Source organism: Bos indicus, chromosome 25, assembly GCF_029378745.1.
Source record: "Bos indicus isolate NIAB-ARS_2022 breed Sahiwal x Tharparkar chromosome 25, NIAB-ARS_B.indTharparkar_mat_pri_1.0, whole genome shotgun sequence".
Classification (NCBI taxonomy): Eukaryota; Metazoa; Chordata; class Mammalia; order Artiodactyla; family Bovidae; genus Bos; species Bos indicus.
In genome coordinates this window covers 23,442,913-23,468,657 of record NC_091784.1, presented here as the reverse complement: position 1 = coordinate 23,468,657, position 25,745 = coordinate 23,442,913, and the positions used below count along the sequence as shown (strand labels likewise).

Here is a 25,745-nt window from a genome sequence, read left to right as displayed (position 1 = left end):
TTAAAAATTAAAGTCATAACTTTTCATTAGAATACAAAAATGGAATAGTATCATCTTGGGTCTTTAAGAACGTTTTTAAGGTCCTTGAAATGATATGGTAGGAGACGAATGCCCAGCTCAGTTAACTGTCATCAGCCTCTACTATTAATTTGTAAAAATCTTTACAGCCATCTTTTATTTTTCTGCAATCTGTGTTGCTTTGATTATAGTTTTTAATTAATGTACTGGCTAAAGATTTTTTTTGCAGCAATTAATTATGTCTTAGGCTTATTTTTAAATATCCTTTGATTACAGAAGGATACCATAAGAAACTCTTTTAGGTAATGAAACTTATGTTTCTTGATTATGACAGTGGTGATGATACGACTCTAAGCATGCTTCACAACACAGAACTGTACACCAAGAAGTGAAAATTTTATTGTATGTAAAATCAATATATTATAATAAAAATAAATTTTAAAGTAAAAAACATACATATATACCCTAACAAAACCTGCACATTAAAAAAAAATGAGCCTAGGTACTAAATAAACAGGGAAAAGAAAACTGACACTATTTCCTATTATATTTATTACTACTTCCATTATTATTTCCTATTATGTGTATGTATTACATTATCTTATTTAATTCAACTCTCATTTTACAAAACATAAGGAAACTAAGGCCAGAGAAGCTAAATAAAGTTGAAGGCCACAACCTTCTGTATGCTATGTGGGAGAGCCAGACTTCAACTCCTCTCTAGAAAGCTACAAATTCCATGCTCTTCTCACTATAAAATGATGTTAAGTATCATGAAAACCAGGAACACCTAATTGAAAAATAAAGACCTATGAAAGGACTTACCTTTGAAAAAAATTATTGGAAAGATCAAATAACTATGCATTAAATTATACACACATTACTATTTATGCATTAAATAGTAAAGACATTAAATATTAAAATGAAACACCACTGAAGTTAAAATATTAAATCAAATGCTTTAAGTAATCCAATAAGAGTAATTTCTTTTTAAATCTATATTTGCTTAATATAAGTAATTAGTTTATACATATACTACCTTCTTTTGAGCAGCTTCCTTCTTTTTCTTGTCGTCTTTTTTCTTTTTCTTTTCTTCCATCAACTGTTCTTCTTCTTGCACTAAATCCCTGAACCACACAGTTGCAATTAACGTTCCCAAAATGAATGAATAACAGTAATGTTGCATATAGATTCATTTTCACTCTTATTAGAAGATATGGCAAATTATTCATTTACCATATTCATTAATATAAAACACAACTTTAAACCTCAATCTAAGTATACAGCCACTGAACAGTACTTTTCCTTAGTAAGTAACGAATAGTAGAGCTTTAATGTTATAGTAAGGAAGATAACTTAAAGTTAGCAAATTTTACATTGGCAAACAAACAACTCCCTCCAATTCTAGAATGTAAACAACATCTCATGAGCAGAGTTATCTTGTTTCAGTAGCTAATGGCAACGCCTGGAACCACCCCTCCATCCAACCCTCTCCAGACCAGTATCTGGCGTATTTTCAGCTTTCCTTGCTCTAAAAAGCTTTATACTTCTTTTTTCCCCAAACTTTAAACTTTTAGTTTTGTATTGGGGTACAGCCAATGAACAAGGTTGTGGTAGTTTCAGGTGAACAGTGAAGGGACTCAGCCATACATATACACTTATCCGTTCTCCCCCAAACTCCCCTCCCATCCAGGCTGCCACATAACATGGAGCAGAGTTCCATGTGCTATACAGTAGGTCCTTGTTCATTATCTATTTTGAATACAGCAATGTGTGCATGGCCTTCCCAAATGTCTAACCATCCCTTCCCCTCTGGCAACCATAAGTTCTAAGTCTGTGAGTTTCTTTCTGTTTTTATACCTATTTTTAGAACACAACTTATTCATAAAAAGATGACTTGTATTTTAACATTATACTAATTTCATATCTTATAAACATTCAAAACTATTCTATCAACACTTGGGAAACAATCCATAATGCACTAATACAAGTTTGTTTCAGTTCTGAAAATCAGAAATGTTCACTGGCAATAGAACTCCCGGCTCAGGATTTCAAGATGAACGGGCAACTGTGTTTGTCTCCTCTTTTCTGCTCTCACTCACCAAAATGATAGGAGAAAAGGTAGTAAATCTATTCACAGCTGATGAATAAACAAGAGCAAAGGAAGCTACAATCTAAGAATAAACACAGAGAAGTCTTAAATGGCTGTATGTGCCATCCTCTGGTGCAGCTCCAGAGAGGCTCCAAGATTAGAGCTGGCTGAGCACAAACAAGCATGGAGTAAAGACTGCATAAGGAATAGAAAGGCCCCAACCATTCAACAACTCCCATTGAGTCTGCATTCCTGGATGGCTACACAGCCACAGGTAGCAAACGCATTCAAATTCAGCCTATAACCAAAAAAAAACCCAAAAAACACTGAAGTAAAGCCCGACAGTCAACACCCTTCATACATACAGGGCTCCCCATCAACACTCCTCCAGCTCTTTCAATGTACAGGGCTCCTGGGTAATGAAATCTACACAAAACTGGAGAAAACATACTCGTTACCTACATTAATTACTCTAGTGTCTAGAACCTAAATCTTCATTCATAGTATCAACAGACAACCAAAAATCACAAGACACCTAAAGAAAATCAACACACAAAGGAAAAGTACCTAATTCTGCCCTTGAGGAAAATTTCCAGAGGGGTCATTATCAATACCAGGCAGAGATGGTTCAAGGAACAGGAACTAGACACTTGGAAAACTGTAAAATAATTCATTAAGGCTGGAATGCATATGGCAGTGGGGATGCAGTAGAAGATAAAATGAGAAAACACAGACAAATACATAAGAGACTAGAAGGGGTGCTACAGGTACACGCACACTGAGATTACCCAAAACTTAAGCTTAGGGAGTCGGCGAAAAACAAAGAGTGACATTATGTAAAACTGATGATAATTTAGTAAAGCTAAGCTTACAACTGCTAAAATCAGAAGTTGGAAGAAGAGGATGATAACTGTTGCTGTCATTCATTTCACTTTGTTCAAAGTAGCACTGTCCTGTGGCTGATCAAGCCAGGTGTAACCATGATTCCCTCTGTAGCATTCTGTGTCAGGGAGGCAATGGAAGTGAGCAAGCTTGCACACTATAGTCCTAGAAGTCAAGGCCTGAGATAGCTACAGCATAAGAGAACAACAAGCATTGTAGTAAACAAAGGCAAATAAATTACATCACTGCATGTTACTCAACCAAAGCTGTTTACTAGCTCTACAGACGTAAACTCTTTCAGCACTAACAAGAAACTGGGGATAAATTACCATGTGCATCAGTTTCATCACCTTTTTATCAGGCTTCAGTGAAGAATGCTTTCTTAATACATTTGAGTAAGCACTCAAATGCCTAGTTAGGAACCCTTCTCACCAGTTCTCAGTGATATCTCGAAGACTGTATTCATTCAACTTTTAAGATATTTAGGGTCACTTATGCAGAAACATCAGGAATCGTTAGCATTTGCTCTTTGTATTTGCCTGTGAATTGTAGAGAAGTCCTTGTTCTGTAATTTTACTCTATAGGATGCTCCTTTACTATTTACCTGGAATTTTTTTCATCCTTCTCAAACTTCATTTTGAAGACCTTTTGATGACATTAGCAAGTGTTTTGCAGACCAAAAATGACCTCTTTAGTACTTAAAAGATGAACCATTTTTCCTCATGAAAATATTACACCAGAAGCATAAGAAAAACAAAAGTTCCTTCAAAACTGTCATTACAACCAACTAACCCTACTTTTCCCACATCTCCTTCAGAAAGCCAACTGGAAAAAACACACACACACACGCGCCCACAACCACCTGTGCCCAAAGACTGACTCCCAGAATTTAAATGCTAACAGAAATTCATTCAAAATATTTGAGTTTATTGTTCACCTTATTTATCAAAAGGAATAAGAGCTGATGCATTTGATAGGTCTACACTGTCCACCATATTTGATATGCACTCCACAAAGAGAACAGTCCAGTCAGCAAAATCATTCTCCCCTTAAAAGTTAGCAGCAGGGCATCTCAAAATGCAAGTTCTGGGTCTAGAAATGAGAACAAGCCTGAGTGATTAGAACGCTACAGTGACTATGCTGGGCACTTTATGGATATTTTCCCATCTGTCACTTTTTTTAAATGTTAGGGATTTCCCTTCTATAGATGAAGAAATTGAAGCTCAGAAAGGTTAAGGGACTTGTCCAAGGTCATACAGCTAGTATGGAGTGGGGTCAGGATTCCAATCTAGGTTCTCAAAGCCATGGTCTTCCCTTTCCCCTACACCCTGCTGCTGCTGCTAAGTCACTTCAGTCGTGTCTGACTCTGTGCAACCCCATAGACAGCAGCCCACCAGGCTCCTCTGTCCCTGGGATTCTCCAGGCAAGAACACTGGAGTGGGCTGCCACTTCCTTCTCCAATGCGTGAAAGTGAAAAGTGAAAGGGAAGTCGCTCAGTCATGCCCGACTCTTAGCGACCCCATGGACTGCAGCCTACCAGGCTCCTCCATCCATGGGATTTTCCAGGCAAGAGTACTGGAGTGGGGTGCCATTGCCTTCTCCGCCCCTACACCCTAATACTTCTCAAAGTCAAGTACCAGCACTCTTTTCAGAAGCAACAGTTTCCTTTAAATGAGTTAAGTGAGACGACATCTCACTTTTTTCTTCAGACTGTGTGCATACACAATTCTTTTATTTCCTTCCACCTTTTGTAAGAACACTTCAAGAAGAATGTATTGGGTTGGTCAAAAAGTTCCTTCAGTTTTTAAGTAAAAGACACATTTTTCATTTCACCAAGAATTTTACTGACCAGTGTATTTACTATTTTGTTCCACTACTTTCTGCCATTTTTCAAGGCAACTTCATAATCCCATCTTCCCAAAACTTTTCTTCTTTTTGAGCAAAGAACTGTTCCAGGTGCCTTTTACAGTCTTCCAGGGAAGTGAAACTTTTTTCATAAAGAGAATTTTGTAAAGACCAAAATAAAAGGAACTTGAAGGTGCAATGTCTGGTGAATATGGCGGATGAGTCAGAACTTCCCAGACAAGTTGTACCTGGTTATCAAAGAAACATGTGGTCTTGTGTTACCCTAATGGAAGATTCTGGGTTTTCTGTTGACTAATTCTGCACACTTTTTGTCAAAAGCTCCTTTCAGTTAGTCTAACTGGGAGCAGTTAGGCTTCCCTGATGGCTCAGAGATAAAAAATCTGCCTGCCAATGCAGGAGATGCAGGTTCAATCACTGGGTTGGAAAGATTCCCTGAAGGAAAGGACAACCTGCTCCAGTATTCTTGCCTGGAAAATCCCATGTTCAGGACAGAGGACCCTGGCGGGCAACCATCCATGAAGCTGCAAGAGAGACATGACTTAATGACTAAAACAACAACTGGGAGCAGCACTTGTTGGAATTAATTGCTTGGTTTTCCGAAAGGAGCTCATAATAGAGGACTCCTTTCCAATCCCGCCATAAACAAATCACCTTCTCTGGATGAAGACCAGCCTTTGGTGTGGCTGGTGGTGGTTCATTTTGCTTACCCAATGATCTCTTCCATTCCACATTATTGTACAGTATCCACTTTTCATCGCCCACCACAATTTCTTTTAAAAACAGGACATTTTCATTACGTCTTAAGTAAAGAACCACACGCAGAAATATGGTCAAGGTTTTTTTCACTTAACTTGTGTAGAATCCAAACATCAAATGATTAACACAGTCAAGGTGGTGGGAATGATTTTCAATGCTTGATATGGATATTTTGAGTATATTGGTTATCTCCCACATGGTTATAGCATTGACTGTTCTCAATTTCTTGATTTGATCACCATCAACTTCAACCAGTACTGGAGTGTGGAGCGTCGTCCAGTGACAAATTTCCAGCATGAGAAACTTTACAAACCACTCTTGATACATTAGATCAAGCACAGCACCTTCTCCATGCACCGCACAAATCTTTTTTGCATTTCAGTTTTTTACCTTTCTTGAAATAATAAACTATAATATGCTAAAAGCATTGCATTTTCTTCCATCTTCAATATTAAAATGGCTACACAAAACTCACCAATGTTGATAAGTCATTTTTAAAAAATGCACATTGATAGGACAGCTGTCACAACAGACTCTTACAAAACTGTTTCCAATGAAGTTAAAGACAATTAAGAGCTATTAGAACCACTGTATAGGAAACCGAACGAACTTTTGGGCCAACCCCATACTACAGGAAACTCAAAATACTGGAGTTCCAAACACCATGCAAGTATAATCAGGAGTAAGAACAGCCAAAGATTCAATGACAAAGACCGAACAGCCACTGGTTTTAACAAGAGGGGAGCAAACACTGGTGATATTTAAGACAGCAATTTTAGTATTTTTTATTTTGTGAATGTTTGTGGGAGGGCAATGTGGGAGAAACAACTAGTGAAGAGCTAAACGGTCCATGTTTGAGGAGTTCAAGGTTTTTTCTTTTTTTAGAGAGAGAAACATGAAGGTAGCTAAAAAGCTTTCAGAAGTGAGCAATAATGCTTGCCCTTAAAAAAAAAAAAAAAAAACCACTCATGAAAAATTCAAGTTGCCTGACAGTACAAGAGAGGCTATGTATTCATATTCATATTCGCCTGTATGTGTATAAAATGACTCTAAAAGAACACCTAAGAAACCAACAGTAACTGGGGGGAGGGGGCAGAAGGAACTAGGCATATGGGGGAAGGGAGCTCTCAACATATAAACCTTTTCATTCAATATTTTAAGTTTCTCAGCAATGTGAGTAAGTATTCAAAAACTTAAATATTAAAAGTTTTCCAGATTAGTATTAAATTTCAATATTTAAACAGTAAAAGGCTGTTCTCTGTTTCTGGTTTGCTGGGAGATCCAGTCATGAGTGCATGCTATATTCTGTTAAAATTCTTTTCTGTCTCTACTGAAATGGTTATAGAATTTCTGACTCTTGATCACTGATATGATTAACTCTGTCGATGGATCTTCTAGTACTGAACCAAGCTTTGCGTTTCCTAGTATAAAGCCAACTCAATACATTTTTTCCAAAATAAACTGCTGGGTTTTCTTTCTAATAAAGGCAAAAAAAAACCCATACTAATTTCACTGGTAAAAATGATCAGGGATAATAATATCCAGTGTTGGCAAAAATGAGAAATTAAGAGGCTCTCTCTTATATTAATGCAGAAATTACTATAGCCTTTTGCAGAATATTGTGGTAACAGTTTTAATAATTAAAATTACACATAATCTGAGACTTCCCCAATGGTCCTTCCAGTGGTTAAGAATTCGAGCTTTCACTGCAAGAGTCACAGTTCAATCCCCACTTGGGGGAAGTAAGATCCTCCATGCCATGGGGTGCAGCCAATAAATAAATAAAGTTACACATAATCTAACCAGCCATCCCATGCTTCAGAAGGTATCTTACAGTGATAAAGCACTGGTACACAAGGCCATACGTATATGACCGGAAAACTGAAATGTCCATCAGTAAAGAAATGGCTCTATAATAGCATAGCATATTTGCACTGAAAATAAGTTGACCTGTCTGTTGATTTGAAGGAATGTCCTTAACATTGTTAAATGAAAAAAAGAATTTGTAAACTGTGAACAGTGTTAGCTCATATTTTTTAAAAGTTGTCTGTTTGTTTTGTATACCCTCCTGAACTAGGAACATCAGAGGAACCTCACAACTGAACCACTATTTAAAGGAATTGTTAAGTTTTTAAAAAGAAAACCCCTATTTAAAATATTATGGTACACATGCACTATTTTTGTAAATTAGTACCAAAAATGAATGCTTTTTAAAACACCGTGTCTAGGATTTGCTTTCACTACTCTAGGCTGCACGCCATCCTCCCAAAAATAGGAAAAGAGAAAAAAATGAAACAAGATTGACAAAATGATGACAACTGCTGAAACTGGGTAATGGGTACAGAAAGCTCTTTATTCTGTTCTACTTTTGTGTATGTTTGAAAATTTCCATAATAAAAGACAAAAACAATTACAAGCCTCCACTCAAATGAGTAAGGCAGCAAGGTGGGAGATTAGGACAGATAAAAGGAGATGAGTCTGTGAACCAAGAATCTTGGGAAGACAAAGGGCAAGACAAGTGTCCTTAATGGCAGCAAGTCTGGGATCCACAAGGCCCTTCCTGGACCTGCTCTTCCTGATTCTTCCTGATTGTCAGCTTTCCCTTCATTCCCAACATGAATATCATTCAAAGCAATCACTTCCAAAGGATACTCCTGTAAACTGCTGTTGGACATGAACTAGCAAGGACCTCTGATGAACAACTTGGAAGGATCTGTTAATAGTAAATTTTTAAATGTCACTGATCAATTTCAATAGAAGCCTCTACAAAAGAAAATGTACCAAAACAGATACTGCAAAATAGACCAAAATAGACTAAAAACCAATCAACAGGGGAAAGTTAAACCATAATGTACTCAAATCATGAAACATTACACATTAGTTTTTTTTGTTTTTTTACAGGAGGGGAGTTACAGACTTCCATGGTGTGCAGGAAAGAGTTATGATTAGCACAGCAGGTTGAGACCACTATCCTGAGAAAGGACTGCAAGACTAGCTCCTGCCTGGGGTCAAGGTACTTGCATTTCAGGGAGGTTCCCACCAATCCCAAATCAACATACAAGCAACACAGTTTTGCTAAAAGCCTACTTTGTTTTTGGCGGTGGGGAATTTTGGTACATACTAGGCAGAAGGTACCTACAATTGTTGTTCACTATTGTTGCTCAGTCGTCAGTCGTGTCTGACTCTTTGCAACCCCATGACTTTTTTTAAGGGGCTGGCTATAGATGGTACCTACACAATCAGCCCCTAAAAAATAACCCTACGCACTGAATTTCTAATGAGCTTTCCTGGTAGACACTTAACACATGTTGTCATAATTTGATGCTAGAGAAATTAACCACATTCTGTGTGACATCACAGGGACAGAAATCTTGGAAGCTTGCTCCTAGTTTCCTCTGGATTTTGACCACTGTGCCTTTTCCCTTTACGGATTTTGTTTTGTATACTTTCATTCTTACGATTCACAGCCATGAGAATGACTATGTGCTGAATCCTGTGAGCCTTCCTAGTGAACTGTTAAAACTGAAGGTGACATTGGGGATCCCCCAACAAACATGGCTTTACAGAAAGATCTCGAAGACACACCACTGAGTTGGAAAAAAAAAGTCAAGGTCCAGTTCAGTGTATATCATTTGTTAGAAAATCAAAAAGAAAATCCCATTTTAAAAAGTGCATATCCACAGCATAGCAAAGAAGCAGACCTTCAAGGTACCTGGATGATCTGACTCTCTCCATCCACAATTATTAATTAACAACCCACACAATGTTTAATCAATAAATCAGTAAGGATGTGCTTGGGGATTCCTGTAAGTCAAGCAGTCTGCTGTGTACTAGGAGAACTCAAGTAGAATTCATCATTTTTAAACTATAATTTTGTAGGAACAACAACTGAACACGCCTGAAATATGGAAACAAGAAATCATCTGGTAGAGGCTATAAGCAAGTTTAGAAAAACAAGACATGCGTATGAGCTCTTACAGTTACAGCTAAGGAAAGCTTCAGGGAAAAGTAAGAAGTTGATCTGGGTCTTAAAGAAAAGTCAAGATTTCTACAGAGCCAGAGAGGGGCTTTTTCAGGCAAGGAAGCACAAAAGGGCATGGACACAGCAAAGCACGGAGACCTACTAGCACGGCAATATCCAGAGCCAGTACTGACTGGGGGAGAAAAGGGGAGAAAAAGCACTGGGTAAAAGCAGCAAACAAACCTGCAGAACAGGGTGAAAAGACTGTTGCAGTAATCCAAGTAGAAGTGCAATGTCCTGAACCATGATGGTGGCAAGTGGAAATGAAAAGCAAAGAAGAAATCCAAGGTAATGACAAGAAACTGAAACAGCTGACAATATCAATAAGATTGACGAGAGATAGGCTTATGACAACTCTAGACTGTAGAAAGCAAAAATTTCTAAATAGAAGCTCTGCTGTTAGAAATGATAATACAGAAGTGATAAAAGGTGAAAGTCACTCAGTCACGTCCGACTCTGCAACCCCATGGATATACAGTCCATGGAATTCTCCAGGTCAGAATACTGCAGTGGGTAGCCTTTCCCTTTTTCAGGGGATCTCCACAACCCAGGGATCAAACCCAGGTCTCCCAACTGCATTACCAGCTGAGTCACAAGGGAAATAGAAAATAGAGGGAACTTTCCATAGCACCCAACTAGCCTATCAGTCACAAATCACTGTAAGGCAGGTCATCTTCACACAGAAGCCAACTGTATGCCACCAATTAGTTATGAAAATAATTTCACATCTTCTGCCAAAAATGTTGTTCACCTACTTTTTCCCTTACTCTGTTTTTCCCTTACTCTGTTTTCTCCCAGCCTTTCCCTATCTGCTCATCAGCCTTTCCTTTCTCCCTCCTTCTGTACTCCTACATCTAAATTAATCACCAAAGCCAGCCTAGTACCACATAACAGGAAGTTGCTAGTAACCTACAAAGCTGTATAATTTCACCAGCTAGTAGAGACAGAAACTGAATTAAGAGTGGTCAGATTTTCAAAAATGCAGCCTTGATATGAAAAATACAGGATAAAAATGAAGTTTTTGTTTTTGAAAATAAGCAAAGTGTTAGTCGCCCAGTCGTGTTCAACTCTTGTGATCCCCACTGACTGCAGCCCACCGGGCTCCTCTGTCCATGAAATTCTCCAGGCAGTAATACTGGAGTGGACAGCCATTCCCTTCTCTAGGGGATCTTCCTAACCCAGGGAACAAACCAGGTCTCCTACATTACAGGCTGATTATTATTTACCATCCGAGGCACCAGGGAAGCCCAACATAAGGAAGACTAGTACTTATTTGGAAATAGAAAAGGGGTTAGGGAACAAAAGTATCAGAGAAGGTACTAATCAATGAGATAACACGAGAGAAGCTTGTTTACAGTCACAAGCAGTAGCTCAAGTCATTAAATAATATTGATACATCCACAAAATGCAACACTATGCTGCTATAAAACACGTAAGAAGGTCTCCGTGTGTGACATGAAAGGATCTGGATGGTATACAGTTAACTGGGAACAAAAATGTTCAGTATACTACCTTCCATGTTGAAAGTAGGGGGGAGATACATTTCCCCATGTGCTTGTATTTGCAAAAAGGAATTCTAGAAGCACACACACAGAGAAACTAATAAAAATACATATTTGTGACAGAAATATGTGGAGAAAAAGAGGACAAAAGTCAGGGTAGCAGCAATACTGTATATTTCTATATTGCATTTGATTTTGAACTATAAAGCACAGTCAGCATATCTTCCTTTTAAGAATGAAGAGAAATTTAGGATATGATGAGGTAGCCATGAAGATCCAGATCATACATAGTTTGGAACTCCTAAAGAAGTAGGAAGCTGAGCTTGAAAGGGGGTTTCTACTGGCCTCATAATCTGAGCAATAAAATAATACTAGTAAAGGATTATAAGGATTACAGCACAAGACAATGGTAAAGCCCAACCCAAAATCTGGTTTGCTAAACAACTCTCCTAAATCCACTCCTCTTTTGAGGCTTAATTTAATTACTAGTTCCTTCATAATTCCTTCCAACTCATACAAAACTCACTCTTGACCTCTGATTAAACAATACTCTTTTTCTAATTATTTCAGATGTTAATCTCACTCTTCCAAATAGAACTAATTACTGCTCTGGGAACAAAAACCAGCTCTACTTGCACCGTACTCCAATTAAATACCAATTCCTGCTTTTACTAACACTATAAACCTATCCACCACCACGCATGCAATCTTCCCACTCTTTCTTCTACCCACATTCTACTTCTTTAAGGACCAGTTTAAATCCAATCTATTCAAGCAAGCATTTCCTGGGCAGCACAGCATGTGGTTAAGAGCTCTGGCTCTGAACCTAAAAGAGAAGCGGGTTTAAATGTCAACTCCACTACCGACCTGTATAAGCAACTTGTTTAATTTCTCTAAAGCCTCCATCTCGTTTATAAGAGGTCTTAAATGCTACCTCCCTCAGAGGTGTCTTGTGAAGATTAGGTAATGCAGAGGAACTGCTTAAGAGATGCACGTCAGTGTATACTGAACATCAGCCACAAGGGACTAGGTACAGAACCCCGCACGAAGTTAATGTTAGTATACAAGGAAGCCTGTGACCAAAGACAAGACCGCATACAGGAGAAAACAGAAACAGCACACCTCCTGGAATGGTTTACTTCAGGAAGACAAGCGGTAACAAGTGTTGGCGAGACACGGAGAAAAGGGGAACCCCTGAACACTGTTGGTGGGAATGTGAACTGGTGCAGCTACTATGGAAAACAGTATGGAGGTTCCTCAAAAAATTAAAAAGACAACTACTAATGATCCAGCAATCTCACTTCTGGATATATATTCAAGAGAAATGAAAACAGGGTATCAAAAAAGATACCTGCATTCCTATGTTTACTGCAGCTTTATTCACAATAACCAAGACAGAGAAACCACCTAAGTCCATCAATGAATGAAGATGCTGTATATACATACAAAGGAGTATCATTCAGCCTTGAGAAAGAATTCTGCCATTTGCAACAACATGGATATGAACCTTAAGGGCATTATGCTAAGTAAAATTAGTTCGAGAAAGACAAATACTGTATGACTATCACATACATGTGGACTCCAAAAAAACCAAACTTGTGGTTACTAGTGACCAGGGGATAGGAAAATTGAGATGTTGTTAAACAGGACTTCCAACTAAAGGGAGTAATAAATTTGCAAATAAGGGGAATAAATTCTGGAAATCTAATGCACAGAATAGTGATTACTGCCATTGATACTGTGTTTTATGTTTCAAAGTTGCCAAGAGACTGGGTTTTAGATGTTCTCACCACAAAAAAGAAACGATAATTATGTGACCTGAGACAGATGCCAGCTAATACTTCTGTGGTAATCCTGCTGGAATACAGCAGACCCCTGAACAAGGCAGGGATTACAGGCACAGACCCTATGCAGTCGAAAGCTGCATGTAACTTTACAGTTGGCCCTTCAAACCCACAGTTCCACATCAACAGGTTCAACCAACCACAGATCATGTAATACAGTACTATGTATTTAGTGAAGAAAAAAAAATTTACAGATAAGCAGGACCATACAGTTCAAACTCACATTTCTCGAGGGTCAACATGTATATAAATATTTCAAACCAGCAAGTTGTACATATTAAACTTGCACAAAGTCAGATGTCAATTATATCTCAATAACACACACACACAGGTATGTACTAACTGAGAAAAGAAAATGGAATCGACTTTGTTAATCATACCTTAATAAAACTGGAAAAGTAACTTCCCTGGTGGTCTAAAAGTTAAGAATCCGCCTGCTAATGCAGGGGACACAGGTTAAAGCCCTGGTGTGTGAAGATCCCACATGCCTTGAAGCAAATAAGCCAATGGGCTACAACTACTGGGCCTGTGCTCCAGAGCCCATGCTCTGCAAACAGAGACGCCCACACAGCACAATTAGACAGCAGCCTCCTCACTGCAACTAGAGAAAACCTGAGCATAGCAACCAAGACCCAGTGCAATGAAAAGTAATAAAATGTTTTTAAAAACTGGAAAAAAATTAAAAAGGAAAAATGGCACTGGATATATAGAAACAATTATTAATGCACAGTTCAGAATGAGGCAGATGCCAAAGCAAACAGTTCAAGATTCCAGATTTCAGACCAGACCACACCAGCTATCAAAAGACATTAAGATGTCACAAGAAGAGAAAAAACTACAGATCAATAACCCTTGTGACCACCAACTCAAAAATCCTCAACAGATGACTAATAAATTGAATCTAGCAACATATAATGGGAACTATATGCTATGCCCAAGTGAGACTTATCCCAGGGATGCAAAGCTGGTTTAACATACAAAAATCAACGTAATATAACATTGACAGAACAAAGGATAAGACAACATGATCTCAACAGATACAGAAAAAGCATCTGACAAAATCCAACACCCTTTCAAGACAAGACAAAAATGTTCACACCAGGAATAGAATGGAACTTCAATAATTTGATAAAGTCCATAGTTCACATTGTTCTTAATGGTTAAGACTGAATGCTTTTTCTCTAAGATGAAACAAGACAAAGATGTTCACTTTTACCACTCCTATTCAACATTTTCCCGTAGGTTCTAGTTAGGAAAATAAGGCAAGAAAAATAAGTGGGGGAGGAGGCTCAAGAGGAAGGGAATATATATATATATATAAAATTATGACTAATTTGAGTTGCTGTATGGCAGAGACCATCACAACACTGTAAAGCAATTATCCTTCAATAAAAAAAGAAAATAAAAAGAAATAAAAGGCATTAAGATTGGAAAGGAAATTATATAAATGAGTTCACCAAAGCTGCAGGATATAGAATCAACATACAAAAATCAATTGCATGACATGCTACAACAGGTATGAACCTTGAGAATATTCTGCTAAGTGAAGTCAATCACAAAAGGACAAACACTGTGATTCCACGCACGTGTTACCTGGAGCAGTCAGATTCACTGAGACACAAAGTAGATGGTGGTTCCCAAGGGTGGAGGGGAGGAGAGAACGGGGCTTATTGTTTAGCAGGTGCAGAGTCTGTTCTGCAAGATGAAGTTATGGCGGGGAATGGTGACAGTGGAGCAACATTATCAATGTGCTTAATTTCACTGAAATATACACTCGAAAATGTTTAAGAAATAATAGCAAATGAAACAACTTACAAAGGATTAATCTCCAAAATATGCAAGCAGCTCATGTAGCTCAATACCAGAAAAACAAACAACCCAATCAAAAAGAGGGAGAAAACCTAAACAGACATTTTCCCAAAGACATACAGATGGCTAACAAACACACGAAAAAATGCTCGATATCGCTCATTACTAGAGAAATGCAAATCAAAACTACAATGAGGTATCACCTCACACCGTCAGAACGGCCAACATCAAAAAATCTACAAACAATAAATGCTGGACAGGGTGTAGAGAAAATGGAACCCTTTTACACAGCTGGTAGAAAGGTAAATTGATACTGCAACTATGGAGAACAGTATGGAGATTCTTTAAAACAAAACTAGGATTAAAACTACCCTATGACTCACCAATTCCACTACTGGACATCTACCCTGTGTGTGTGTCTGTCGCTCGGCCGTGTCCGGCTCTTTGCGACACCATGAACTGCAGCCCGCCAGGCTCAGGTTCCTCGTCCATGGAAACTGCCGGGCAAGAATACTGCAGTGAGTCGCCATTTCCTTTTCCACCATATACCCTGAGAAAACCACAACTGAAAAAGACACATGTTCCCCAGCGTTCACTGCAGCACTATTTACAACAGCTAGGACATGGAAGCAACCTAGATGTCCATCAACAGGTGAGTGGATAAAGAAGCTATAGTACCTATATGCAATGGAATACTGCTGCTGCTGCTAAGTCGCTTCAGTCGTGTCCGACTCTGTGCGACCCCAGAGACGGCAGCCCACCAGGCTGCCCTGTCCCCGGGATTCTCCAGGCAAGAACACTGGAGTGGGTTGCCATTTCCTTCTCCAATGCAGGAATACTACTTAGCCATTAAAAGGAATGCATCTGAGTCAGTTCTAATGAGGTGGATGAACCTAAAGCCTATTAAAAAAGAGTGAAGTCAGAAAGAGAAAGACATATCATACATTAATGCATAGATATGGAAATCTAGAAAGATGATACTTTCTAGAAGTACTGATGAAGCTGATGAAGCTACGTGTAGGGCGGCAATGGAGATGCAGACATAGAGAACAGGCTTGTGGACACAGTGGGGGAAGGAGAGGGTGGGATAATCTGAGAGTGGCATGGGAACATATCTATTCCTGTATGTAAACAGATAGCCAGCAGGAATTTGCTATGACACAGGGAGCTCAAAGCAGTGCTCTGTGACAACCTAAAGGGGTGGGATGGGGTGGGTAGGTTCAAGAGGGAGGGGGCATATGTACATCTATGGCTGTGACTCATGTTGATGTATGGCAGAAAGCAACACTATATTATAAAGCAATTATCCTCCAATTAGAGATAAATAAAAATTTTAAAATAGTTTAAGACAGCAAACTGGCTGTACCAAAATTTTAAATTTCTGTGCTTCAGAGGACATCAAGAATGTGAAAAGGCAACCCACAGAATGGGAGAAAGTATTTGTAAATCATTAATCCAATAAAGGACTTGCATCTAGAACATATAAAGAACTCTTGACAACTCAACAATAAAATATAACCAAATTTAAAATGGGCACAGAATTTGAATAGACATTTCTCCAAATCAAATACACAAATGGTCAGTAAGCATATGAAAAGATGTGCAGCGTTATCAGTCATTATAGAAACGCAAATCAAAATCACAATGAGATACCACTCACATCGGTGAGGACGTGGAGAAAATCAAATACACTGCTGTTAGAAATGGAAAATGGGTGCAGCTGCTTTGGAAAGGCTTGGTGGTCCCTCAGAAAGTTAAAACATAGAACACATGCCTTGAAATTCCACCCCAAGGTGCATCCCCAAGAGAACTGAAAACACACGTCCACACAAACACTTGTAAATGAATGGTCACAGCATCATTATTCATCATAGCCCAAAAGTGGATGCAACCTTAATGCCCACCAACCAGTGAATGGATAAACCCAATGTGGTATAGCTACACAATGGATTATTTTTTGCCCATAAAAAGAATGGAGTGCTGATACATGCCACAACATGCATGAACTGTAAAAACATGCTTAGTGAAACAAGCAAGACAAAAGGTCACATGATTCCATTTATACAAAATGTCCAGAATAGGCAAAACCATACAGACAGAGTATAGACTAGTGGTTTGCCAGAGACCAGAGGTGGGGTGAAGGGGGAGTGATCAATAGTAAGTATGGGTTATTTTTTGAGGGGTGGGGGGAGGGGGGTATAAAAAATGTTCTGGAATTAGGGAGCTGTGATGATTGCACAATTCTGCAAATAAACTAAACCAATGAATCATACACTTTAAAAGGGTGAACTTTATGCTATGTCAAAGTGTTAGAAAAAAATTTTTTTGAGGGAGAAATTGAAGAAGACATTCAGAGAAGGAGGAACTGAGGACAGAGCAAGAGGTAGAAGGGATAAAGCTAAACAGATAAGCTTAGCACAGACTAGAGTTTGGGCTTCAATTCCAGAGTCATTAGAGAAGCGGTGGAAGTTTCTAAGTGACAGGCTGAGAATTGCAGCTTGAGCATGATTAACTTGCAGCAATGTAGAGAAGGCACATTTTACATTCCCTTCTAGCTTTTCACAGTGAGATTCTCACTTATGTGCCTCACATCATCTAGGGACTCACAAGTAGAATATTAAGTGAAACATATTTCTCTGACATCCTTGCACGGTCAATTAACAGCAACAAACAGAGATTTGCTCAGTTGTGTCTGACTCTTTGTGACCCCATAGACTGAGGACCCCAACAGGCTCCTCTGTTCATGGGATTCTCCAGCCAAGAATCCTGGAGTGGGTTGCCATTCTCTTCTCCAGGGGATCTTCCCGACCCATGGATCAAACCTGGGTCTCCCGCACTGCAGGCATATTCTTTACTGTCTGAGCCACCGGGGAAGCCCCTGACACGGTGAAGTAATGCTTAAAACACATTTAAAATCAGTGCATATTTCACACCACACAGCACTATGTTCTAGTGTTTTATGGGGATACTCCAAAAGAGTAAGAGAAAAGAGAGACCAAAGTCAACAAAGCACAGATGTCAAAATTGTAAAAAATATTCAGTATCACTGCAGCAAGCCGTTCAATCAATGCTGGCTGACTCAAAATTACTAGTAAGAACAGCAAAACAAATGACTTGGTTTCATCGTGTTTGTTTTTATACAAAATCTAATCAATTGATGTTTGCAGAAAATATCTTGTAAGGTTCAAAGTATAAAATTCCTTAACCAAGTTTCAATCTGTTTTGAACATTCCATTTGAAACGGGAAGTCAGCTGAGTCATGGTCACACAACACACTAAAATTCAAAATGCCTTTTCCCTGTTAAAAGAGTAGAAACACTAGGATTTCTGCTTCATAACCATCTCACACAGAGTATGCAATTCAAGACCACCTTGATAGGACATTTAAACTATATAGTTGGGCTCCCAAAGCCCAAGTTCCAAATTCAGATTCAATTAACCAAGGATCAGAAAAAATTCCAGAAAGTTCTAAAAAGCAAAACCTGAATAGCTATACATGGGCAAATGTTCAGATAGCATTTACACTGTATTTACAACTATTTACATAATATTTACATTGAATAAAGTATTATAAGTAATCTAAAAGATGATTTAAATATAAGGGAGAAAGTGTGTAAGTTATATGCAAACACTATGCTATTTTATATGAGGAATCTGAGCATCTCTGGATTTTGGAATGGGCTGGGCTGGGGGTTTTGGAACCAACTCCCTGAGGGTCAACTCTTTTATTTTCACATTGTTGCTGTTTGAGGTTTTTTTTTTTTAAGAGAAACTATGCCTTAGTCAAATGTTACTTTCTCTTTTTTAAATCTTAAAAATCTCTTTATTCACATTATTCAGCTCCTCTATCATCCTCCCTATGATACAATGTTTCTTAGTATTTGGGGAGCCACAGCCTTTGAAGTATTCTAAGGATTTTTTTAAAGCACACATTCAGTTTTTTGAACTATTTCCTACCATCTGTGGTCCCTGCGGAATTCAAGATGAGAGACTGTTGCAGTGCCACAATGCCACTCTAATTTCAACAGGGGCGTTCTTTTGAAGAAAGCATATCACAAGCCCAGCCCAAGGTTTCATTTTCTTACCTGGGTTATCAGTTTATTACAGGTGAAAAGCCAAAAACACACAACGTTTATGTCTAACAATAAAAGAAGTTCTCTTCAGAATAACCTTTCAAAAAAGTTGCAATCATTACAGTTGGCCAATTTAAAAAAGACTTGTAATTATTGTAACCTCAACTATTTAAAATTATACCTCAGCTTCAACTAATTGTTTGGCACATCCTAAAATGAAAAACAAAACAAAACAAAACACTGAGTTAGTGTAAAGGTAAAAGTACTGGGTAAACCTTCAGTTAATTTCCTTCCAAGTGGTGGGGAGGGCACCTGATGGGAGGCACTGACAACGAACACGTCACCTACGTGACACTGCGGCCAAAAAGGTCCAACCTGAACCTAATTGTACAGAAACCACAGGACAAATCCAAACTCAAGTCCACAGAAACAACTAGTCCGGACTATACCAAAATGTCAGTCACTAACGGGGAAGAAATGGATGAAGAACTGCTCCTGATGGAAGGAAATGAAGACAACTAAATGCAACCCTGGATTAAGGAACTGAGAAAAAAGAAGACAAGACATTATTAGGACAACTGGGAAAATCTGAATATGAACCAAATAGTACTGTAACAAAGCTAAACCTCTCCAACTGTGATCTATTTGATTGCTGTTACACAGAATGCCCTTGGTTTTTATTTAGGGGTGATGGCATGATAAAACCAATGTGGCAAAATACTAGTACCTGGTAAACCTAGGTGGAGATACAAATGTTCACTGCACTCTTCTTGCTACTTTAATCAAGATTAGGATGATTTTTAAAAATTTTTAAATGGGAGGACATTTTCTTGATTTTGAGTGAGAGACATCATAAGTTAACCTAAGCAGAACACATACAGCCATATTTAAGTCTTTCCAACTGTGGGCAATACTTTTGAGACTGTCATGAAACGGAGCTGTAAAGGACGGTAATTTATACTCACAGATTTATTTCAGATACCAAAATTCAAAAGAGGTTACAGAATGGTACTCAGGTTTTTTAATGTTTATATTTAAAATTTCCATAGAGGGTTGTTACACACATTAAAATTAAGCTTACCTTTTACGATTCATTTATTCTACCAACTGATGTACCACATAGCTTCCAAATAAAGCTAGAAAGAAACCTATCAATATGAAATTGTTGGCCTACAAAGCACATCACAGGAAAGCAACACAAAAATTGAACAAAATCAGAAGCTTCTCCCCCCAAATAAAGTTGGGTGAATTCCAAGAGCACCCTATCTAGGAAGTTCACACCTGCTTTCTCTAGTCTTTTCTTAGTTAGCACATCCCAGGTAAAGGTGTCTCAGATAAAAACATTCCAGGTTAGATGCTACATTATACAGTATGCAAAATCTTTAACAACTTCTCTCATGTGATGGCATTTAATGGTTGGTTTTAGGGGCGGGGGGGGGGGGTGGAATCAGCATAACATAAAGCATGTAACTTCTACTTCAGATAACACACATTAGTAAAATGGTCACAAAATAGTCTATTGAGGTAATTATTCTATTTTCAGAAAGAAAGAAGAAACCCAAGTTACCTTTTTTCCTATTGTGCAATATAAAATATTGCCTAGCCTGAAATACCCTAGAGTCAAAAGGTCTGTCTGAATCCCAGATTTGTCACTTTAGAGACTATAACCTTGACCACAGCTTTCTCACTTGTGAAATGAAGGGATCCAAATATTAGCTGGTGTTATGGTCTAGATCTAAATACGCAATGATTTTATCATTTTGGCTTCCTATACATATAATTTACAAAATTTAATTTATATATGTACTTTATATACATATTTATATATGAATTTACTTTATATACACACACATATACTTACTTTTTAATGTTAGATACATTGAATTAGAAGGGATTTTTTTTTTTAAACCATAAACTGTAATTTATCATCTTTTTTCCCCAAACCTCGATGTCTGTTCTCACATTTATTTTATTCAGAGGCTGAGTCAATCTCCCCTCCACCCAAGACGGAGACCCCTGTATATTTAGTGTTTTTTTTTTTAATTTAGCTGCATCAGGTCTTCGTTGTGGTGCACAGGTTCTAGAGCTCGAAGGCTCAACAGCTGCTGCCCATGGGTTGAGCTGTCTCAAAGCACATAGGCTCTTAGTTTCCCAACCAGGGATTGATCCCAGCTCTCCCACACTTGATGGCAGATTCCTGACCACTGGATGGGCAGGCAAGACCCAAGACTCCTGCAGTTCCAAGACTCCTCTCACAACTAATTCCAGTAAGTAGGTGCCAACCCCCAGATTCAACATCTGAGTAATCACACTCCTGCTTTTCTACTACCACTTTAATTCAGGTCGTCCTCACCTCTTGCCCAGATCACTAGTTATCATTTTTCTATCCTATCACCACCCTACCTAAAAGCTTCGTAGTAGCTTCCCACAATGTAAGATTTATGCAAAATATCCTCCACCGGATATTCAGGAAACTCTACCCCTGCCCCCACCCTTACACGCCAATGCAACTCAACTACTTACTGCTGTTTCAAATTGCCTATACTTTCTGGATGTCGTACCTTTATTTCTGCTGTTGTTCCTACACTGCCTTTTTCTCTGCCTTCTAAAAGGGATTCCATTCTTTAAAATTTAGTTTCAGTGGTGATCTCCCGTATCTAGACATTACATTACACATTTGTCTTTTGAATGCCAGGATACTGACAAAAAGTGACAACTTTAATGGCCGACAGTAAATTAAGAGAGTTGACCTCATGTGGGCAACCAAACTTATCCACTGTGCCAATTTTATTTAACTGGCTCTGGCTACCTGGCACTCTGTCTTCAGGGTTTGCAGCTTAGCAGAGGAAAAGGAGAATGGCAATAAGACTTCCGTCCTTCATTCAGAGACTGGAGGAGTTTCCCAACAGGGGGTCTACACAGTGGGAATTTGGAGTCCCAGGGTATTACAAAAGATATTTAATGCTTACAGATTTAATGTTAAAAATCCAAATGTTTGGTTATATTCAGGAAACATGAAGATCTAGAACAGTGGGGGTGATTTCACCCGAGGGGACCTCTGGTGGTATCTTAAGGAGTTTTTTGACTGTCACACCTGAGTGAGTATTTCTGGCCAAGGCTGCTACACATCCCGTAGTACACAGGGCAGACTTCAAAACAAATGATCTGGTCAAAATGTCAACAGTGGGTCTACTGGTTAAGAGTCCGAGCTTCCAGTGCAGGGGGCATAGGTCTGATCCCTGGTCAGGGGACTAGGATCCCACGTGCCTCGTGGCACAGCCAAAAAAGAGGTCAACAGTGCCCAGGATGAGAAACTCTTATCTAGGAGTGCTGCCTGTATATGTGGGTTCTGCCCCTCCAAAGAGACTTTCACGTTTTTTGGAAGTGAAGAACCATGCCTCTTGCAAGGCAACACAATATAGCCCAAAGCGTAACATCTCCTGCAGTTTACCAGTGGTGTGGCCTCCTGGAAGTTACTTAACCTCTTTGTGCATCAAAGTCTTCACCTGTAAAACAGAGACCGAGATCCTGAAAGCACCTACCTCAGAGAGTTCCAGGATCAGATGAGTCGATGTAAGATCTTCAAAGTGTGCCAGGCAGACAGAAAACACCCACTAAATTCAGCTGCTGCCGTTCTGAACTTCCCTAGTGCCTAGCCTTGCATTTGGAACATCTAAGATGGGCAAGAAATGTTTACTAACTGAATATAGGATAATGCCTTCCTGGGGAGGCACAAATTGGTAAAGACAAATATACTCTCCTTATTTGGAAAAAAGGAAGCACAGCGCTGAGGATGGAGTTGAAAGGAAGCATCTGCCCACCTAATCTTCTCTCCCTCCTCAGAAAACTTTTAACCTTTAGGAAATGTTCCCCTCGCACAGGGACCTTGGTACACAGTGGCCTGTAACATCCTTTATATTTGTTTTTCCTTTTCATTCCTTCTGACCAGCTGAAGATCTTGGAATTTATGAATGGAATGGTATCTTCTTTTGACCCTCGCACCATTAGCCTGGTGGTAGTTATTCGTGTGCCCATTACAGCCTTCCTCCGACAATGCACATGGAGTCTGTGGCCAGGGACAACACTTGACTCCTTTTTATAAAACCCAAGGGGCCTAACAGACCTTGGCAACTGGCAGACCCAAACCTCTCCCTTTACAGATTAGGAAGAGAGAGGCTAAGTGATTTGCCTAGAGTCAAGGTCATATTGTTAAGTGACAAAGCTGGGATTCAAACTCTGATACACAGCTGATACAGACTCCAAGTTCCATCCAACTTGTAATAGCGTATAGAAATTATACCTGTGGTAGAGACAGTTTTTAATTACGTCCCAGAAAACCTCCACAGAAATTATACTGATAGTTACCTGACAAAGCAAAAACAGAAATAGACGAACACTCAAAGCTCCCTTCTGAAAGTGTATCTTAAAAACTCAACCTGTTTAATTGTTTCATATCTTAACGTTAATAGCTTCTAACAAGACTTAAATATCCGGTTATTTAGTCAGGCTTAATTTCCTTTAAATGATTGTGTAATTATTTTGAATAACAGAATATCTCTTATTTGTTAAACCAATGACGACCATCCTTCACTGACTGAACAGATTCTTTAATGACCAGTTTAACAAATTAATATCTATATAACCCCAAAGACCAGCAATTTGAAATGATTCTATATGCTGAAAATACATTCAGATGATTTGAATTGTGAATGTTAAGACCTCAATACAAACACAAAACTTACAATCACCAAGCACAAACTACATTAAGACCTGAGACAGACAATTTTTATTTTATTTCGTTCAAGTAAAAGCTGCTCACTGATTAGGCTAATCTAGAAGTTTCTCTCAGTGTCCCAATATGATGCAAAAGAAAACGGCGAAAAAGAAAGGAAAAGACTGTAAGACCAGAAAATGAATGTGAAAAAGAGTTAAATGCCTTGATGCTTAAGCAATTACAGCTCAATAAAGCTCCACATTTTCATAGGGGCATCGTTTAAAAAACAAAAAAAGCCCTTTGTGGTGATGATTTAAGTTACCAGTGCAAAAGCACTCAGGTCCAAAAGGAGTGAGAACCACTTACTGGGAACAGATTTTTAATTATTTTACCACCTGATAAAAGGAGCACACGCCGAACGTAGGTATAAATGTATTTTCAAAAGAAAACAAAACGCAGTCTATGCTCGGTAAAGTTCAAGGGCAAAACTGTTTCCAGTGCAACAGAATCCGCCTGACTACAATGTGTGTGTGTGTGTGGGGGGGGGGGGGGGGGCGAAGACATAGTATCTTTTTATAAAGGCAACAATTTGAGTTACAAAGTAATAACGGGGAAGCCAAAACAGTTTGACAGCCCGCCATAAGGGCCGCCTCAATCATGAGTCACACAATGCCTGCAACCATTTACAATAGTAATTAATGCACAAGTCCCCTAATTAAATTCTAAAAGGGTGAGAATGCTTTAACTAAGTTTACAAGAATTGCTTTTCGCTGTTTTTTGCCACCCCCACCCCCCGCCCAAGAAAGGAACACACGCGTAATTACGCATCTCCCCGCAATTCCTCCATCCAGTATTCCCTCCAACCTCTTCTCCGTGTCTGTTCCCTGCGTGCGATAGAAAATGACACGGGAGAACTTCTAAACCCAGCAAGGGCGAGCCAGGGTGGAAATACACGATTAATCAAAGGGGGTGAGAGGCGGAAAGCGCGCCCATCTTACCTGCTAAGATTCCTTTCTACGTCTTTGGTAGCTTTAGCTTCCAATTCTCTGAAACGGAAAAGAAAAAGGGGGAGAGGGAGAGAGAGAGAGAGATGCGCGTGAAAACGGAGCTGCTGCTGCAGAGGCTCGCGCCGGGGCCGGATGGGGCGGGGGGAAGGGAGCCCGGGGGGGCTCACAAAGCTGCGGGGCTGCAGCACCGACTGCGGTCAGGCGGCGCGGGCCAGCCGCAGCCCCCGGCCCGGCCCCAGCGGCGCAGCGCGGCCCCTCCGGGCCTCCCGTCCGGCCTCCGCAGCGGCGCAGCCGGCGCCCCCTTCGCCGAGGCCCGAGGTCTCGGGGACGCCCGGCGCCGCCGCCGCCGCCCGCGATCGCGGGCCCTGCGGCAGCGCCCGAGGCTCCTCCCGCCCGGAGGGAGGCCCCCGCCCCGCTCACCTCATGTGTGTAAAGTGCACGAGCAAGTGGGGCGCGGCGAGTGAGGCTCGCGAGCCTCAAGCCCTCCGTAGCGCCGCGGGGAGAGGCCCGAGCCGCTGCACCAGCGCCATTTTCTACACCGACCCGCTACCGCCGCCGCCGCCGCCGCCACCGCCGCCGCCGTCGCCGCCGCAGGCCCCAGACCGGAAGTGAATGCCCCACTCGGCAACCCCTTCCGGGAGTGTCGCAGCCACCGGCCTCAAGATGGAGGCCCTAGCAACTAGAGCAGCAAACTGGGCAGACCCTTGGCAACCACCCCGGCGCGGCGCGGCCGCGGGCCGGACCTCCCTGGAGCTGGTCACAGCCTCGGAGCTGCCCCGCACAGCGGCTTGGGGGCCCACCGAATCCTGAGCCTACCCTTTCTCGGCGCAGTCGGCTCGGGTTCTGACATGAGTTCCCTCCCCTTCTCCTCCTTCTTTGCTGCGACACAAGTTTCCTTCCCTGCTGCCCGGCCCCTCCCCCACAGAAACATACCAAAAAAAAAAAAAAAAAGAATCGCCTAAACCGCAAATTCTATCCCTGCCGCAGCATGATGAGCCCGCGCGGCTTTTGAAATCCGTCACTTGCAATTATTTTTTACCTTGGGCTAATTATTTAACCTCTCTGCTTCTGTTTCCTCCTCAGGTAAAGAATGCATACCTGAGGATGACTGTGACGTTTAAACGCGACTTTTATCCCTCGAGTTAGGCTGACCATTTGACT

General features: G+C 40.1%; 1 protein-coding gene across 12 annotated transcripts in view; it reads right to left on the bottom strand.

Moving 5' to 3' along the window:
- TNRC6A (trinucleotide repeat containing adaptor 6A) overlaps nt 1–25,204 on the bottom strand; it is a 96,998-nt gene extending 71,794 nt beyond the window's left edge. For 6 of the 12 annotated variants that reach the window (XR_011564048.1, XM_070779815.1, XM_070779822.1 and 3 more), the window contains exon 1: nt 1,058–2,469. Coding sequence is in view for 10 of the 12 variants with exons in the window: in XM_070779815.1 (XP_070635916.1) it covers nt 1,058–1,204 (147 nt within the window). In the remaining 2 variants the exon portion in view is untranslated. The other 6 variants (XM_070779816.1, XM_070779825.1, XM_070779826.1 and 3 more) reach the window with 6 other exon arrangements.
- Nucleotides 25,205–25,745: the final 541 nt, after the last annotated feature.